At 42.5% G+C, this 20,421-nt stretch overlaps 1 protein-coding gene across 1 annotated transcript in view; it reads right to left on the minus strand.

Annotated features, from left to right (window-relative positions):
• The window catches only part of Igf2bp2 (insulin like growth factor 2 mRNA binding protein 2), a 38,739-nt gene that overhangs the window by 12,604 nt on the left and 5,714 nt on the right, over positions 1-20,421 (minus strand). The window contains exons 3-9 of the mRNA XM_008831335.1: positions 19,737-19,800; positions 17,407-17,679; positions 15,503-15,637; positions 11,888-12,010; positions 10,834-10,969; positions 8,281-8,409; positions 321-389 (exon numbers count right to left, since the gene is read on the minus strand). Coding sequence (XP_008829557.1) covers positions 321-389; positions 8,281-8,409; positions 10,834-10,969; positions 11,888-12,010; positions 15,503-15,637; positions 17,407-17,679; positions 19,737-19,800 — 929 coding nt within the window. The remainder of the gene's footprint in view (positions 1-320; positions 390-8,280; positions 8,410-10,833; positions 10,970-11,887; positions 12,011-15,502; positions 15,638-17,406; positions 17,680-19,736; positions 19,801-20,421) is intronic.

The following is a 20,421-nucleotide window of genomic DNA, read 5'->3' on the forward strand; positions in this document are numbered from 1 at the left end:
TAACAGCTGTGTCATCTCTCCAGCCCTTTCTTTTGTTCTTTTAAGAAAGAGTCTTACTATGTATGTAGCTCAAGCTGGCATGGAACTCACTATGTGGCCCAGGCTGACCTGAAACGTTCTCAGACTCACAGTGAGGTATGGAAGCAAGGGCAGAAGTGAGGGGGTACTTATGCTCTGAGTTGTGTCGCTCCTGGGATGGGCTAGAGCCACAGCAGAGAACAGTTATACTGGGGGCACTCACTGGCCTGTCCATCAGAGGCTATGTGGGGCAGCCGTGGAGCGGAAGAGTGGTGGCTGGGGCAGAAATGAAGGGCACTTACTGAGTGATGATGCGGGAACGGGCTGAACGGGTGACGAGAGTACAGACTGGAGAAGTAGCCGGAGTGGGTCTGTAGCATTAACAAAACATTCAGTGAGTGGGTGTCCTCAGGAAGAGTTCTCAAGACTGCTCCATGCAAAATAGGCACTCTGCCTATCAGCCAGCTTGGGTCATGTCTACACACTTGTACTATTGTGTATCTAAGCTCTGCTCCATTCCGCCCACCCTCTGACCATGGAATACTTCGCAAAGTGTTACTTGATCACAGAGCAACCCTCTGGGCTGTTGCTTCTAAGACAAGCCTTACTTTAGGTACTAGGAACTCAGCAAGGCCATGATCACACACACACCCACTCACACTTTCACTGCTCTGACCTGCCTTCTGGTAGAGACAGGGCCAGTGGCTCCTGTTTTCTAGGGAATTAAGAGTTGTGGATTACAAGGAACAGAGAGTACTGGGACAACATCCAAGACCAATCAGAACAAGAACATGTGAGCCTAGGAAGACAGACCGGTTAGCTGCATCAGAGATTTATTATTATTATTATTATTATTATTATTATTGGAGACAGAGTCTCACTATGTAGCCGCAGCTGTCATCTACATAGCAAGTCCCAGGCCTAGAACTCACAGAGATCCACCTGCCTCTGCCTCCTGAGAGCTGGGATTCAAGGCGTGCATCACCAGGCCTGACCTGCATCAGAGACTTTGAGAAGGAACAAAACAGAGACTCAAGAGTGGAGAAATAGAAAGAGACAGTAGGTAAAGAGAAAGGAAAGAGATAAAGCTTGCGTACAAATGTGGAAAGAGGGAAGACGCAGGGAATTAGAGGGAGGTGTGGCCTGAAGGAGCAGTGCTAGTAGGAAAATCTAAGTCAGAAAGGCTGCGTTCTAAGTGAATATCTATAGTACAGCAGATACGATGGTAATATTTTCATCTACTTATAAATAATCCTCACAGTAGCCCTGCAAGAGAGAGACTCACCTGTTTTTATATTTTTTAATGGGCAGGACAATGGCTGGGGTCAGCAAAGCCTTGTTAATTGCCTTTTACATAAGGTCAAGTAAACGCTGGCATTACTATTACAGGGAGGAGGTGACTGGTGACCATTGTACAATGTCCTCTCTGCATGACAGTTCCAGACATGGACGGCAGCTTGGAGTTTAGGGTTCTACCCTCCACTTGAGGTCCTGAAGAGATTTCAGGATGATCTGCATGTCTTCCACTATCTGCATCTCCGGCTGCACTCAGCCCCATATTAAAACGCCACCTTGAGAGTCCTGAGGGAAAAAATGAACTCTTCTTTTTGAGCTCAGAGAGGAGTTATGAGCGCCCCCAGAGGTGCTGCTCCCAAGGTTCTAGGAAGCAGCTACCCCCACGGCAAGGGGCTCAATGCCTTTGCTTTGATGTGGAGACTGCAGTGATACCTCATGCCCACAAGAGGGAGCTACCAGATCAGCAATCTCAGGGTGGCCTCAAGCTCTGAAGGTGGGTTTCCCTCTCAGCCCTGCCTCTTCTTGAAGCTCCCCTGGGAAGCACATCAGCTCCAGCACCTTCTCTGTACAGTTCTCTGTTCTGGGTTGTGGAGGGAAAAGTTGGGGGAAAGAATTTCTGCAGCTTTGTTTTTTTTGCTCAAAGCTCTACCCAGGGGAACCGAGGCTTCTGCCTTCCTCTCACCCAAAGCACTACTTCCTTCAGCTCTCCTGGCAAAAAGGGTGACTGTGAATTGTGATTTGCCTTTCCTTCCAGAACTCACATGGGGCCAGGAATAGACGGACCACAGCAGAGCTCCTATTCTAGGCTCACAGAGTCCTAACACAAACAGATGAAATCAGACCCACCACTGGGAAAAAGGGAAAAATTAATTAGCTGTAAAAGGATAAGAAGGACAAATTCCCTCTCATTCATAGCCACAGCTGCAAGATTGCCAGAAGGAAAGAATTCTGAACTTAGCAATCGTGAGTTTCAGTTTGAATCTCAGACCTAAGCCTGAGTCAGAATCTTGTGCTCTACAATTTAGGGACCATTTATCAAAACTTTCTGAGGCCTAGCCACATACAGACTGAAATATCTAGATCTGATTATACTGTGGAAGCTTATTCAATAATTTATTCACTCACACAAAAGCTTCTGAGCACCTACAATGTGGGAGGCCTTTTTCTCAATGATAGGGACAGTTATTAGGACAGAAAAGGTCCCCACTACCAGGGAACTTATGTTGTATTTGGGATGCGGATTCAAAAGATAACCTTAGGGAAGCCCTGAGTCAGTGGTAAAGACTGGCAGCTAAGGAGCTGGGTTAGGCAGTAACTCTGATTGGGTGGTCTGGGGCAGCGCTCAGTGTTGAAAGACATAGAGACTAGAACCACACATGACTGGGCAGCAGACACGCAGGGCAGGGTTCTGAGAAGTTCAGAGCCAGGATGGGTTAGCCTGTTTACAGACAGGAAGGCCAGCATGGCAAAACGAATTATTTTGCAGGAGTGAAGAAGACCATGTATTGTGGACCTGTTTCAGATGTGGTATATCGGATGTTCCCCAAGGGTGTGATGTGGTTATTCCATGGGCCAAATTGCATGGGCTGTATTAATCAGTGTAAATGAGTACGTGTCTTATCAGACTATCTTTTCTGTTTCTGACTCCCAGCTGACACAGGGTCTACAGCTGCAAATGGAAAGGGACTGCGAAAACATGCTCCCTCTGGTAAACAGAAAGCGACTTTGTCAGGGACCAAAGGAAAGCAGGCTGCCCAAGGCCCCAAGGAGGGGGTTCAGCAGGTAACCTCAGCCCACTGTGGCAGGCAGATTAAAGGTCCCAGACCTTGTAGGAGGGAGAAGCTAATTTCTGTTTGTGTGATAAAAGCCTTATATGTGTGTGTGTGTGTATGTGTGTGTGTGTATGGGGGGGCGGGTAATAGAAACTGGGAAGCTATCAGGAAGTAGAAGAAAAATATGAACCTGGATCTGTCCAACTTTAAAACCTAAGCTCTTAACCACTATACCCTACTGCACACCTGGAGAGTCACAATTCTAAGTCACATGAGGCCTCGAGAGATTACTATCGAAACACTTCCCTACAGATTCACTAATATGGCCTCTCTTGAGTTTACTTAAATATGTCTGTACAAATAAATTTCATTAGACATATGTGTAATGAATCAGCAGTAAGACAGACTGGAGCTAGGCTGGCCAATGAGTTTGGTGGATTAACTCTGCAAAGCAGGCACTCTAGAAGAACACAGGAGACAGCACAAGACAAGAAAAAGGAAGCTCGTGCCCAGCTACAAATTAAAATACAACTAAATACTAAGGAAACAACCCAATTAAAAAATGAGGCATGAAACTAAACTCAAGAGTTCTCTAAAGGAGAAATACAAGTGGCTAATTTTTTTTAGTTCAACATCCTTAGGCATCTGTGAAATACAAACTAAACTAAAACTACATTGAGATTTCATCTTACCCCATTCCAAATGGCTAGGATCCAAAAAAAAAAAAAAAAAAAAAAAAAAAAAAAAAAAGACAGATGCTAGTGAGGATGTAGGGGGAAATGAGAGCCCATATTCACTGCTGCTGGGACTGCAAACTAGTGCAGCCACTATGGAACTCAGTGTGAAGGCTCCTCCTCCTCAAAAAGCTAGAAATAGATCTACCACAGATGCAGCCATGCCACTCTTGAGCATATAGCCAAGACACTGTTCATCCATGTTCATCGCTGCCCTATTAACAATAGCCAGGAAATGGAAACAACCTAGATGTCCATCAACTGATGAATGGATAATGAAAGCATGGTACATTTACATGTCAAATATTATTCAGATATTAAGAAAAATGAAATTACATTGCAGGTAAATGAATGGAACTGGAAACAGTCATCCTGAGTGAGGTAACCCAGACCAGAAAGACAAATGTAGCTTGTTCTCTCTCACATGTGGGTGCTACCTTTGAATCTTCAGGTATGTTTGTTTAAACTGGAAAATCCATAGAGATTAGGAACGTAGCTGGGGCCGTGGGGTGGCAGGCTTCCTGGGAAAGGAGATATAATGCAGTGATATAAAAGAGGAGGGGGACTAATGGACTAGGAAGGGTTAAATGGGGTGGGAAATGGGAAAGGAGTAGAGGAGGGAGTGTATGGAAGGGTAATAACAGTGAAGGCCTTTTGAAAAAGTCATTGGGAAATCTACTTCTATAGAAGCTTCTTAAAATATATACATATACCTATATAAAAAGTTTCGCCCGGCGTGGTGGCACACACCTTTAATCCAAGCACTCGGGAGGCAGAGGCAGGCGGATCTCTGTGAGTTCAAGGCCAGCCTGGTCTACACAGTGAGTTCCAGGACAGCTGGGGCTACAGGAAGACCCTGTCTCAAAACGACCAAAAAAAAAAAAAAAAGTTTCAATGGGCTTACCCTATAGCAAGGAGACAATGCCCCTACCAGACACCACAGGCTAGCAAATAAAAAGCCTGATGCCAAGAACAGACTCCCTTTTTTTGGAGTTGCTGCCCACAGACCCTCAAACAATACTGGTTGTTGCCACTGCTCTTGGTTGCCCTTCAGAACTTGACAGTAAGACCCAATTACTAAAGACACTACAACATGGAGAAATCAAGCTGGTATTGACCTTGAAGATTCAGCTCTCCTGCCTAGCTTTCATAATGCTGGAAGGCTCTATGCATGCTACTGGAAGGGAAAAGTCATCATCAACCTTTCCCAGTTGTAAACCCTATAAGCTATAATATTGACTGTCCTGGCAAGATATGTCCACTGGTGCAACAGTGGCACAAATGTGGAAATAACCAATCACTTTCTGATCAGATTTAAGGTCTGCTTTACAGTATGGAGCCCCTCCATACCTGGCACTCTTATCAGGGTCAAGAACGTGTGGCTAATCAGGTCACAGGCTGTAGAACAGAATTATTACTATTATTCTGCTAAATTGGGATAGTATTAAATTGACTTCTAATGACTTACTGTTATACCCATAGATTAATTCATCTCTCAACTCTCACCATCCTACAGAAGATGCTGATTAACACAGAGACCCACAACTGGTCAATATGCAGAAAATAAAAACTGTGGAGTGCTCAGCCCTAAGTGAGACACCTAGATCATACCCTCTACCCCAAAGGCTCAGGGATCATTGTAAAAGAAGGGATGGAAAGACTGTGAGAGCCAGAGGTGGTACACAAATACAAGGGCATAGCCGAGCAGTTGCACATATGAACCCACAGCGCATGTGACAGCATACACAAGACCTGAGTAAGCCCAAGCCAGACAAAAAACTAACATGGAGGGGTGACATGGGCAAGAAGCCACAGCCCTAGCTGAGGAACTACTGGCAATTGATAGCCACTGAGAGAGGTGAAGTTACTTTTCTTTAAGCATGTGATACCTGGTAGGTTGACCAGGGTCCAGGGGATGGATCCAAATGTGAGAGCATTTGGACAACACAGATCTGATAGGCCTTGAAAAAATAAAAGAGGACATAGTAAAGGGGAGTAGGGAGGTAGGGGTAAATCTGAAAGGAGATGAGGTAGAGTCTGAATATGATCAAAATACACGGTATGACATTCTCAAAGAATCAATAAAGCATTAAAAAAATTTAAAAGTCCTTAGCAGGAGGCTAGGCATGTAACTGAGGTAGCAGACTGATGAAGTCCTGGGTCAATTCCCAGCACTGCACAAAGCAGGTGTGGTGATGTATGCCTGTAAGCACAGCACTGGGAGGTGAAGGCAAGGTGCTTGGAAGTTCAAGCTCGACCTCAGCTATACAAGGAGCTTGAGGCCAGCCTGGGCCTGAACAAGGGACTCTCATTAAAAAAACAACAACAACAACAACAACAACAACAAAACCCAAACCAAACCAAAAGTCCCTAGGAAATCTTATTAAGAAAAAAAAAGAAAGAAAAAAAATATAATTATATATTAGGAATTAAAAGAGAGATCGATGGCCACAAGCTGGGACATTTAAAAAGCAACCATATGGGGCTGGAGAGATGGCTCAGTGGTTACAAACACTGGCTGCTCTTCCAGGGGACTCAAGTTCAGTTCCCAGCACCCACATGGCAGCTAACAACTGTCCGTAACTCTAGTTCCAGGGATTCAACACCCTCTTCCGGTCTCTGTGAGCACTGCATACACACAATGTACTTACATACATGCAGGCAAAACACTCATATACATAAGTAAAAATAAAGTTAAAAGGCAACCATCTGTTATGCACAACTTGATGATACTATATTTAAAAAGAGAGATGAAATGGGTTCTGTGCTGGGGATCAAATCCAGGGCCTTGCACATGCCACAGGCCAGTGCCCCTCCACCCTGAAATGGATACTTTACTGAGTGTAAATTAACAAAGCAATGTCAAAAACTTTCAGAAATGGAAAAAAGTTATCTTTTTCCAAACAAAAGTTGCCAAGCCAAGGTGTTTTACGGCTGAGATTTAGCGCATCTTGGCAGAATAGAAAATTCCTGTATATGCTTCCATTTTGTCATAGTAAAAGCTGGCCCTCTTTCCACTTCATTCTTTGAAGAAATAAAACAGCTTTCTGTTAGAATTGTCAAAGATAGTAGAAAACTATAGTAAGCTTCTGTATAGACACAGTGTTGAATGGAATGGGATGGAGTCCAGAAATATGATGAGGGAAATATGCAGATGAGGAGATACTTGGAACTGGTGGGGTGGTGCGCACCTATAATCTTAGCACTTGGGAGGTGGAGGCAGGAGAATCAGGACTTAAAAGCCATCGTCTGCTACATAGCCAGTTTGAGACCCTGTCTCAAAAGAGCAAGACAAAAAGGATAGAGCTGGCATTTCAAGGTGAAGGATAAAAATGGCAGATTGCTCAATAAATGACTGGCTGTTAAATGTACTCAACTCCCATTTGGTAATATATTAATCTTGAATAATGTCTGTGAATGACAGCAAGAAGCAGAAAACATACCATTCACATTTCTTCTTTCGCTACAAACATGTGAATCAAAGAGTACTTATTGATAATCTAACTAAAAATACTAGGCAGTATGCTGTTTCGACACAAACACTGTGGCATTTTCTTTGTAAAATTTCCTTTTGAGAGATGGTTCAGCAGTCAAGAGCACTGGTTGCTCTTGATGAGGACCTGGGTTCAATTTCCAGAACCCACATGGTAGCTAACAACTGTCTGTGACTCCAGTTCCAGTGGATCCAATGCCCTCTTCTGGCCTCCATGGGCATTGCATGACATGGATGCATTTACATACATGTAGGCAAAACATTCATACACATAAAGTAAAAACAAATAGATCAGTTAAAAACTCTTCCTTTAGCCAGGCATGGTGGTGCATGCCTTTAATCCCAGCGTTTGGGAGGCAGAGGTAGGTGGATCTCTGTGAGTTCCAGGCCAGCCTGGTCTATATAGTGAGTTCCAGGCCAGCTGGGGCTAGGGAGACCTTGTCTCAAAAGAGACAAAACAAAAAAAACCCCTCTTCCTTTCAATAAAATACAATGCATTTGAATTATGGAAAAAATGTAGAAATATATATAATCAAGAATCATCCAGGTATTCCAATACTATATTAAATAACTAATACTCATGTTATCTGAGCTAACAAATCCTTTATTTTAAACAACAGACTTCTAGTTAATAAATTAACCAGGAGTTCTTTTCTGTGGCATGACACTTACCCTGTTTAAGAGCATATGTTTAAGAATGTAAGTTTAAAGACGCTCTTTTGTGGCGTGACACTTACCCTGTTTAAGAGCATATGTTTAAGAATGTAAGTTTAAAGACGCTCTTTTGTGGCGTGACACTTACCCTGTTTAAGAGCATGAGTTTAAAGACGCTCTTTTATTCATGTCATGATGATTCATTAGGACAGCCTGCAAACAAAAGCTTTAGCCCTCACTCAACAAAGCAGAGTGGTACTGCTGCCTGGAGGTACCAGAACGGAAGCGACCCTTGGGAGGCTAAGCTACTTACGGCGAAGGGGTGGTAGGGGGCAGTGGGGGGAACTCCACGGGGCCCTGCTGGTGGAGGCAGCACAGACAGTCCTGTTGAAAAGATGCCAAGTGCACTGAGGTTCAACCCGGGGATTAGATTCGCTTGTTGCTGAGAACAGAAATGGAGAAAAAAGATGAGGGAGAGGCGCCCAAAGAGGACCTGCCTGCTGTGACCAACCTCTACCTCTCAGATGCATTTCCCAGTCAGCTCTGCCCTGGTCCACAGACATCTTTGTCTTAACACTAAACCTCAACCTGATCATGACATTCCGTTAAAGCTTCCCTGCCACCTGCGGGGATAGCTACGTGTTTTACTATGGCCAACAAGGTCTTCCTAGGGACCCAGATCACCTCATCAGCTTCTTTCCTGCTAACCCGATTCCTACCTATCCAACCCTGCTCTTTAAAGTCTCTACTCCCTCACCTCTAGGCCCGAATTATGTTGTCTCTGCTGCAAGTAGTGTACTCCTTTTGACCTGGAAAGTCCTCCTTTCCCTTGACCTTCCCTATGTATTGGACTTTCTCAGTTATGTGCACTGAGAGCTATGTAAGCCCTATATGTAGGTTCTTCCAACATTCCTGTTTCCTTAAAATTATCAGTCCTCATGGTGTGGGAACCAAGTGCTCACAGCTTTCCTTTCAGAACATTACTTCCTTGAGACCAGAGACCGTTTTACTTAATGTTGGATTTAGTGCTTGACATGCAGTCAGTACTCAAAACGTATTTGTTGAATGAAAATGAATTGGGTTAATAGTCATTTCTAATTACCCAGGGATGCTCAGACCCTTCACTAGAGAACACATAGGCAAATCTCATTATTGGAATTTGAGGTGCTTCCTTTCTTTCTCTTCTTCACTTAGTTTCTAGCTTGAGGACCGTTCCACTTATTTCACATTTCAACCTGGAGAAGCTTACCAGGTCTGGAGGTGAGGTGTATGGATAGAGCCCTTCAGAGGCAGAGAAATGCAGTCACCTATGGGCCTGTGCCCAACCTGTTCTGATCCTTGTCTTCCTGAACATGAAATGGTTTTTTTTTCCTCTGTGGGTAAAGTCACCCTGCAACATGCCCTCTTGAAAAGAATGCAGAACAATAGAACTGGAACCCCTCACTGTTACTTCATGTGATATGTAAGACCTGGTAATTTTGTAATTCCTCTCTCCGAGCATAGACTTGGTACAGAGCGCTAAGTAATAAACTCTTAAATGGTGATGTGCAGAGCACTCATATTTTTTTTTAGCATACCCAGGCATTCCTGGAAAGAGATGCTTAGAAGATATCAAGCACACAAGAAGAAAACAAGTTATCAAATGATACTTCCACAAAGGCATCCAAACCCAGGGACGGTCATGGTACAGTCTCCTCCACCCCTCCTAATTCTACTTCACAATTACTGTGTGGTGTGGGCTGATCAGGTAGGGTGGAGTCACGGAAGACAGACGCTGACCTGCTGCTGTGAGGAAGCTGGGAATCTCCCACAGGTCACTTTGTCGACATTTATTCCTCTATGAAATATTCTCAGGTCAAAGTTACCTAACAGGGATGGGAGGTGGAGGACGTCAAACAGGCCATATAAGGTGATAACTACCGGATCTGTATTATGGATTTACGAGGGCTCATCAGAGCATCCTTTTCATCCTTAGAACATGTAATAAAAAATGAAAAATTTAACTCTTCTGAGCTGAGAGTGGTCTTTGATGATGGATAAATATTTCTAAGATTTTAAAAATTATTAAGTAAGAATTAAGTAGGCAGCAGTAACAGAAAGGACGCACCCACAGCAGTGTCCTGCAGGTATTAGTGAGGATGGCCAGTGAGCAAGCAAGACATGAGTACCAGGAGTTCCTCCTCCCTTCCTCCCTCCTCCCCCTTCTCCCTCGCTCCCACCAGTCTGAAATTCTTGGGTGCAGCAGTCTCAGCTTGGCCCCTGGGGCAGCTGGTAGTACAGACGCTGCCGGGCCTGGTGTCTGCTTTCATCTTGGTGCTGAATTTTGAGCTCAAGGCCTTACATATGCTAAGCACACACTCCACCAGTAAGGTATACCTCCAGTCCAGTGAGGTGCATCTCCAGTCCAGTTAATTTTAAATTATACATTTTAAATTTTAAAGAGGAAAAAGACAATAAATATACAAAGTTTAGAAAATGGGGGAAATCCACTTTTCTAACTACCCTGCTAGTTTTACTGGTAAAACAGAACCTTCTGGTCATTTTTATCTATATTACTTCTCATAACTGTAATCCTAGTTAAATGTATGCTCTCTCACACCTTTCTTTTCTTAACAGACATGGTATCATAATCATCTCCCCATTTTACATTCTTGAAGGTATGATTTTAATGGTTTCAAACTGTTTCTTGTTTATCATCATGCACTAGTTGGTTCCTGACTATTTGATGCCTTCCCCTAAGAAGCTAAGAAACTCCTTGTACCTGCCTAAGGCACTTCCGCGCTAGCTGGATGGCAAGACTAGGGCTCGGGTCCTGCCTCAGTGGTGGGTGGGAAGGCCAGTGGGGATGGAAGCCCTGGGCACTTACATTAACAGCCAGCATATCGTTTTCAAAGGCCTCCCGCAGCTTCTTCATAATCTCTATTTCGGCACTGGCACAAGCTTCAACTGTGCCCTTCACAGTGATGGTTCTTTCGGGGTTGTATATGCTCAAATCCTGCAAGCTGCCCAGGGGGATAAAGAAAAAAGAATATCCTGTTTGACAAGGAAAACTAAATTCCAGATCACAAACAACTCTGGGTAGAGGCAATGACTAGGTTCTTCATAACATACTACAGCAGAGGATTTCTGCCATGGTGCTGGAGAGATGGCTCAGTGGTTGAAAGCACTGGCTGCTCTTGCAGAAGACCCAGGTTCAGTTCTCAGCACCCACATGGCAGCTAACAACCATTTGTAACTCCAGTTCCAGGAGATCTGACGCCCCCTTCTGACTTTCATGGGCACTGCATGACACAGGTGCACTTACATACATGCAAGCAATACACACATACACATAAAATAAAAAGTAAATATTAAAAAAAGAACGTCTGCCATGTAATCTCAAATCTTACCAGTGACTTGGATTACATACATAATGAGCAGCCGGGCGGGTGTACTGAATCTGGGGCCTCACACATGCTGGGCAAGCATTCTACCACTGAGCTGTATCTTCAGCCCTCACTTTACTTTTTATTTTGAGAAAGGTCTCACTGTTTTCCAGATTATCCTTGAAGTCACTCTGTAGCCAAGGCTGGTCTGGAGCTTCTGGTTGTGCTGTCTCAGTTTCCCAGTAGCCTGGATTACAGGCCATGCCACAGACTCAGATGTTAGCTTTGATTTTGCCACAGGCTCAGATGTTAGCTTTGATTTTAATTCTTGTGTGGTGCTAGGGATGGAAGCTCAGGCCTCCCTCATGCTAGGGAAGCACTCTACCACCAACCTACCCCACAAATCCTGTGTATTTGCTTCTGGTGAGGATAGACTGATTATGTCATGCAAGATTGTATTCCAGTTTAGAGAAAAGCAGATGGCTAGGTTAAGCACACTTTCTGAAATGCTCAAATCAGTCATTTGTACACAATTAATCAGAATGGGTAGCTTACGATGAGATTGTTATCTTGGTCCCTGTCTCATGTTCAATTTTCTTCAAATTTCTCCCTTCTTTGCCAATCAGTCTTCCAACCAAGCCATTGTGGGCCAAGATTTTCAGAGGAATCTCTTCAGCACTGAAAAGACAAAGAAGGATTTAACACTTAAGACGGACGTGATGTTATCTCCCAAGAATCATAATTTCTCTTTTTATGAATTAAAGCCAACTTCCTTCCCAAATCCAGTTCAAAAATTCTGACTGGCATAAGCCACACCATGGTAACTCTACCTCCTGCTCCTAACTAGCTGGCAGTGGGTCCATACAGCAGGTCTGGCCAGTGGGAAATGAATTAAAAAACAGAACTGCCGTATGATCCAGAAATCCCACTTTGGGGTATATATCAAACAGAATCAAGAGCAGAGTCTTTGTGAACCCACGTCCATAGCCAAGAAGGAGACGCAGTACAAGATACCTAGCAACAAACAAACGGGCAAACCCGGGGCAGGAATACACACGATGGAGTATTACCCAGACTTAAAGGGAAAGGCACTTTTTTAATGGACTACAACATGGAAGAACTTTGAGGACGTTACGCTAACTGCAATAAACCAGTACAGGAAGACAAATACACATCCGTGGTGGTTTACCAGAGGTGAAAGAAAGGAAAACGGAGTCGTTCGATAGATACAGAGTTTCAGATTTGACAGATGTTCTGGACATCCATTTTATAATAATGTAAATGATCATGCTTAACACTGTTGAACTGTACTGTGCTGGTTAGTTGTTTTGTTTTTGGATTAACTTGACATAAACTAAAGTCACCTGAGAACCTCAATAGAGGCTGGATTGGCTTGTGGCCCTGTCTGTGAGGCAGTTTCTTAATTGCTGGCTGATGTAGGAAAGCCTGGCCCTTTGTGGGCAGTGCCATCCCTGCCTCCAGCTTCCTGCCCTGAGTACTTGCCTGACTTCCCTCAAAGGCAGACTGTCACTTGGAAGTGTAAGATGCAGTACACCCTTTCCTCCCAAAGTTGGTTTTGGTCACTATTTTATCAGAGTAATAGAGAAGCAAAGGAGGACACAGACATTCAACAATGGTCAAGGTGGTAAATTTTCTACATTCTACCACAGTTCTTAAAAACATTTAAAAAGGCACAAAAAAGTGAGGGCCTCTGTTTCACGCTCGGGATACTTTTCCAGGGATATAAGGTCTGAAATCATACCTACCTCAAGGAGTCTGCAACACTGTGAGAACAGTAAGACAGAAAATCGGTCTCAAATCTTTGTACTCACAGCTCAACTCACCTTGGAGTTATTCTAACTAAAGACGTCTTGTTACAGGACATAATAATTTTTCTTCTATGTAAGCCACTTATATTTTCTGCTACTTCAACAAAAGCATCTGAGAGATTCATTACTACTGCCTCCAATAAGCAGGATGCTTAAAGAAACTCCCCCATGATGTAACCTCCTAAGGGCGGAGACATCTGTTAGCTTTGTCCCCAGCTGAGTCCCTGACACACAGAACAGTGCCCGGCACATAGTAGATGATACATATTTGGAAAATTGAAAAAGTTTAGGATCTTCATCCTGTACTTTTACTTTCTACTCACCCTCTCTGGGCTCTGTCCTCTAAAACAGGAGGCTTTTTCTGGAACCCTGAAGTCCCTCCTGTGTCCCCGAAACCTTAGAAGTCCCATTACACGCAGTCATAGACATCGCATCTCTCACCTGTACGTCCTCTTCAGCACTAAGCACAGTGCTTAGCACAGTGTAGCTACTCATAGAACATGATCTCAAAGACATTAAAACTCTATGTTGACTCTATGTGAAATCTTAACCCCATTCAAACACCCATCTTTGTGACTATTTAGAATTTTCTAAGTTGTTTATTCCTAGATCAAAGGACCAAGGTGGGTGTTATTTGTAAAATCTCAATAATTAAAATCAAAGAAAGGTTTCCTCAAATTAAGTCAAAACATATGGGGGACTTCAAAAGCCCCAAGTAGAGCAGATACTAAGTGAACAGTTAGAGCTCTCTATGGAAATCTGATTACAGACTTTCAATGTTCTTTATTTTTTAACTGAATTTTTGTGAATTTCTTATTTTTATCATATTTAGATCCCCTGTCCCTCTCCTATCTAAACCCCTCTTGCCGTTTCATACATTTTGATGCTCGATTTCATGCACTCCCTTTAATACACATACACATATATACATATATACATGTATATATGTATATATGAATGAACCCTTCAGTATGGCTCCATCTACTGGAGCCTGGTTAACCAACAGTCACACCCTTAAAGACGACTCACTCTCCCCCTCCCAGCAGCCATCAGTTGCCAAGGTTCCTCAGGTAGGGCTGGAGGTTCCTATCTACTTCCCCACTTCTACTCTAGGAGTCTGTGTGGCTTGAGCTTATGTGGGACTTGTTCATGCTGCTATGAGTTCATAGGAGTAACTACCCAACTGTCTAGAAAGCTCTATTTCCTTAAGTCACCTACCACGTTCCTCTCTTTAAAATTTTCATCTTGGTTTTGCAAGTCATGTTTGATACAGTTGTCAAATTACCTTGACATTCAATTCATTCCATACTGCTTCTTTATCAAACTGCCACTACTGCCCACAAGCAGATCTCTTCTAGATTGAGTCTTTTTAAAAACTATACTGCCTATTGCATTACCACCAAATTCATTTATAGTACAAAATCAACTCATTTAGAAGAACGTGTGTTTGCCATTTGAACTGATACAATGCTCATTACATTATGGAATCTTAACTATTTCATTTAAAATATTTTTTTAAAGGAGGCAGATAAAAGTAAAAAGAGCAAGAGGAGCAAACTGGCCACTCAGAAGTCAGTTTCTACTCCTTAAGGAAATGTAATCCAATTTTAGGAGTACAAGAGTTCAGAAGCACAGGGGAAAAGCTTTCTAGAACAGTACGAGATGACTGTGCTAACAATATGCGTTCTATTTTTGCGTTCGATGTGATTGCATGTCCAATATGATAGCAACTAGCCACATGCATGGCTACTTAAATTTGAATTAGTGGGGCTGGAGAGACAGCTCAGCAGTTAAGTGAACTTGGTGCTTTTTCAGAGACCTGAGTTCAGTTCCCAGCACCCACATCAGGTGGTTCATAACCACCTGTAACACCAGCACCAAGAGATCTGGACTTCATGGATGCCCACTCACATGTAGCATATATACACAGATACTTATACATACACATAAACAAGTTTTTTAAATCTATAAATTTGAATTTAGAACATTCTTATTTCAATAGCTACATTTCAGGTACTCAGTAGGTACTGGCAATTATTTGATTTAACACTGAAGATATAGAGTATGTTTCTATCATTGAAAGTTCTACTGGACTACACTACGTTCCTATCAATATTTCCACTAATGGATCGTGATGTGTACAGTAGGATCACCAAAATACAAGTGAAGAAACAGTCATGCTGCAAATGTAAAAGATTGATTTCCCACTATGTTCCTCTTGGGAACAAATTTCTTAAAAAGACCTCTCCACTGCCCCTTTACTGAGTAACAGACTTACAGCTTTAAAAATATTTCTTGATCTTACTGAATTGAGTGGTCTGGGCACCGTACACAGACTTACAGTTTTGTTTCACCAGCCTCTTTCTGCATAATTTCAAGAATCATGCGGCATGCTTCAGATGTCCCTTCTGGGGTGGCATGGATGGTGACAGGCTTCTCTGCAGCCCCAGAGTTCTCCTTTCTGTGGATGTCTACCCTATAGGAAAAGAATTGGGAGCCATAGCACAACAGCATTGGGAACAGGGCCTAGTCCTAAGAAAGCAGTGCACCAGTCAACAGACAGCAAGAACAGAGGAAGCATCAGTAGCGTGTTTGCAACTGACACCATTCTCCAAGGCCAGCATGCAGGGGGTCTTGTGGCAAACTTAAATCCTCTACAGCTCTGCTTAGAAGAGGACCATTCTTACAGGAGTGCTGCAGGGCAAAGGCACCCAGCCAACTTGGTAATGAAACCAGTCTGGAAAAGAGGTATTTTGTGTAGCCTTTCAAATGACTGTAGAACTGAAGAGCAAAGTGATGACAAAACAGCGATGCTCCCTGCCCTGAGCAGAGCCCTTAAAAGCCACATGTTAATCCGCATTCAAACACCAAATTCACGCAAGGTTTATAGAGCTGAGTGCAGACAGAAAACAGGCATGCCCTCTCTCTGCCTCCCTAAGATTTCGGTTTCCTTTCTACGGGCAGCCGGCCTTCTTCCAAGTTCTTAATACTAATGACTTGATGAGTTTACCAGGCTTCTTTGCATAGTTGTGGCCCTATGTGCTTTTGTTAACTTTCAAAAATCACATAATTGATTGCATCCCTTTTTTACTTTGACTGTTAGAAAGTCCAGAGTCAAGTCTTCATTACTTCTTAAATGTGGGCACATACTTTGAGAACTACTCTTCACTCTATTTAAAGTCACCTTTAACAATTTTTGGAACAACAAGAGAAATAAAAATGACTTTATAGTGAAGCAAACTTGGTGGGAAAGGCTGGTTTATCAAATAAAAGGAACATCAAACCGAATTTTTCTGTCATTTCAACATTTCCCTCCAGTGAGTCTGCACTCTTGGTCTCACCCACACCAGTATCTGGACATGGAGGTTCCTCAGATACTGGGAAAAATAGACTTTCTCTTTCATTTACAGGGCACTCACTCAGTGACCTGACTAAAATGCACTAGTTTACGCTGGTAAATAATATTTCCCAGTAATTCGTTGCTTTGCAATTTAAGTGCTTTCATATTAATGATTTCATTTAAGCTAATTGTTTGAATTCTGACAATAATATCAACCTAATGACCTCCCTTTTTTATATAAGCAACTGATACTCAAAGAAGTTAAACATTTTTCTCACTTGATCACACAGTAAGAGTAAAAACTTGAACACAAGTCACTGTTTTCAAGTCTACTTCATCACATGGTACTGTTGTCTTGTGACCATATAAAACTCAACATTGTACAAGTCATTTTGCCCATGATTGCTAACTCTAGTTCAGTTTTCTTAAACCAAAAATTAGACATAATGCCAGTATACTTTGGTTCTTGCTTGATACAGCAGTGACTCACCACTTCTATGTGAGGTGACCTAGGTGGTCTCAAAGAACTGCTATCCCCAGGGCTCTGACTTGGGGAAGGAGGTAAAAGCCAAGTTTGAGAGCATCTTATGATCCCATAGAGACCCTCTGGGCTGCTCTGGAACTAGGTGTGCTCATAGAATTAGTTAGGTTATGGGACAATCCTTGGTGGACGCCATCAGTGCCCTCTTTACAGACCCTTAGCCTTTCAGGGAATGCTGATTATGTCACTGGCATGAAAGCTCATCACAGCCCCAAGAGATGAGTCTGTTAGTAGTCCTACTGAAACAAGCCACTGTCCCATACAGCACAGCCTTCCACTGCTGGTGAAAGCAACTTGAGAACGGCTGAAGAGCCCAGGATGCAGCCAACCCCTCAAAAGGAAGGAAAGTCCCGGAGGCACGTACCGGGACTGGGTCTGCTTAGTGATGTTCTTTATGGTCAAGCCCTCCTTTCCGATGATGGCACCAACAAACTGGGTGGGGACCAGGATCCGCAGCGGGAAATCAATCTGTCTGGCCTGAGAAGAGCTCCCAGGGGCATGGCTTTGCTCCCGGGAAGAGTGGTCCCCACGCTGGGCTCGCTGAGGGGGCGAAGGGGAGCTCACCTCTTCATCCGGGATGTAGGAAATCTTGAAGGAGTAGTTCTCAAACTGATGCCCACTTAACTTCTCAATGGCTCTGAAACACAGTGGGGTGGGAAAGTGTTGTCAGAGAGTAGTATCAGGAAAGGCTCTAGAAGACTGGAAGGCTGGCTTTCTCTCTCCCTTCATCCAGCAGTTGATGTGGGTGCCTGTGTCAAGCACTAAGGACACAAGAGTGAGCAAGTTAAATATTATCTCTCCCCCTGGAGCCTGCAGTTAACAATTAAACAAGTGATCACACCTAGATCTGGTCAGACTTGATACACAATTCTGCATTTTGCCTTTTTTCTATACCACCCAGTGCTGACTTGCCCTCATCAAAACCTCTGTAGGAATGGGTCTAAAATTATCACTGTTCTTTTTAATCATAGCACAGAATTTTTTGTTGTTGCTATTATTATTTAAGCAGTGATGTTATACAGCCCTGGCTATGTCATAGACCAGGTTGGCCTTGACCTTACAGAGATCCATCTGCCTCTGCCTCCCAAGTACTGGGATTATAGGCCATGTGCCACTATGCCAGGCTAAATTCATGATTATTTTTAACCATAACACAAAATTTGTTTAAATATATTTTGGAGAATTCAGTGACACAGAAACACAAATTAAGAAATCCTTATCTAAGGGTTGGAGGGATGGCTCAGCAGTGAAGAGCGCTGGCTGCTCTTGTGAAGGACCTAGGTTTGGTCCCCAGCACCCATCTGGCAGCTAACAACTGTCCATAACTTCAGTTCCAGGGGGATCCACTGCCTTGTTCTGGCCTGAGGGGGGTCGGTGGGCATTGTACAACATGGATGCGCTTACATACATGCAGGTAAAGACTCATACGCAAAATAAAAAGAAATTAATTAAAAAAGAAAATTTTTATCTTTCCTCAGTTATATATATAATTTATAAAAATGTATTAAAATGGTACGTAGTTTCTAATCCTTAGAACCTTTAACAGTCTAAACATTTTCTGTCATTAACTATTTTTGTGATGTAATTTCTTGCCCCTCTGCTTGATAAAATTTCTAAATGAGGTTAACATTATACTAGTTCACTATAAATTTTTGCTACTGAGCCTCTTTGCTAAATAGGTAAATTATGTCCAATCCTTCTCTAATTACCTTTGTGTTTTCATGAGCATCTCAGTTATATATATAATTTACAGAAATGTATTAAAATGGTACGTAGTTTCTAATCCTTAGAACCTTTAACAATCTAAACATTTTCTGTCATTATTTTTGTGATGTAATTTCTTGCCCCTCTGCTTGATAAAAATTTTAAATGAGGTTAACATTATACTAGTTCACTATAATTTTTTGCTACTGAGCCTCTTTGCTAAATAGGGAAATTATGTCCAATCCTTCTCTAATTACCTTTGTGTTTTCATGAGCATCTCTGCAATTACAACTCCATCCATGGGACAGATTCCTAATAGAATTAGACTACCTAGTCCTTCCAGAAAGGTTTCAGTATGAATCATCCTATAGCAGCTTAGAATATTTATTGTCTTAATCCTCAAAATTACAAATTATTATTTAAAAAACTACTATAAATGACAATTCACTGCTGTGTTTTAAAGTTGTACATGAAGTAGAACAATGCCATTACATGTTCTGGGCAGCAATTCTACTAGGTTAACATTGACAGTTTGTAAATTTGTCTTAAAGCACTTTTCAAATTAAAAAAAATTATTATTATTTTACTTTATGTGTATGAGTATATTGCCTGCATGCATACATACATGCAAGTGCACCCATGTTATCCAATGCCCACAGAGGTCAGAAGAGGATGTTGGAACCCCTGGAGTGACTGACAGTTGTTAGGAACAATGTGGGTACCGGAAACCAAACCCAGGTCCTCTGCAAGAGCAGCCAGTGCTCTTAACCACTGAGCCATCTCTCCAGCCCCCACTTTGTGAATTTAATGAAGGCAAGACCTTGGAGCGTACTGACTGGTGAGAACACCATGGAGGTCTGCTAGCTTGTCAAAGAGGACGTGGATCAGCTGTCAACCTGTCTTTTCAGAAAGTGTTTACAGACAGAGGATTCAAAGGAATCCAGACAAACCAAAATAAACCAGCAAGGAAACAGAACTAAATCCACTTACATTTTTGCTTCTTCTCTTGTTGCATAGGTGACATTGACAACAGCAGTCTCTGCATCTGTGTTGACTAGGAAAGTAGCAAAAACAACAGTAGCATTTAAAAATAGCTATCACCTCTGGCTTAAGACTAACTTTAGAGAACCATGTACAAAACACTGCATGTCCCTCCTTTAGGTATTTGCATTTCTGTTTATTACTGTGCAGTTGTTGACATTTATTAATCAACTGCATGTTTCACCATGTTTTACTTATTTTATAAACACTTCTGAGTAGGTACATGTGTGAACTTTCTTTCAATATTTGTGTATTTTCATGTTTACTATCTGTACAGAATTTCAGTGAGCAAACACGATCTGCCGCATCGTTATCCACTTGCAAATGTGCTGCTAAATCACCTTTGCTGCAAATATTCATTTTGTATTCTTCTGAATTACCTCTTTGGGCTAAAACCATATGAGAAAGAAGGAAAACAAAAAACCAAAACCAAAAAAAAACAAAAACACAAACCCCGCCAGGTAGAAGAAAACACACTAAGAAAACAACCACGATTCTCGGTGCTGCGTTTCTTCTTTTTCTTTTCTTTTCTTTTCTTTTCTGTTTTCTGGTCTTTTTGAAGCAGGGTCTCCCTGTAGCCCCAGCTGGCCTGGAACTCACTATGTAGACCAGGCTGGCCTCGAACTCACAGAGA

Source organism: Nannospalax galili, unplaced genomic scaffold (genome assembly GCF_000622305.1).
Source record: "Nannospalax galili isolate Female #2095 unplaced genomic scaffold, S.galili_v1.0 scaffold315, whole genome shotgun sequence".
Taxonomy (NCBI): Eukaryota; Metazoa; Chordata; class Mammalia; order Rodentia; family Spalacidae; genus Nannospalax; species Nannospalax galili.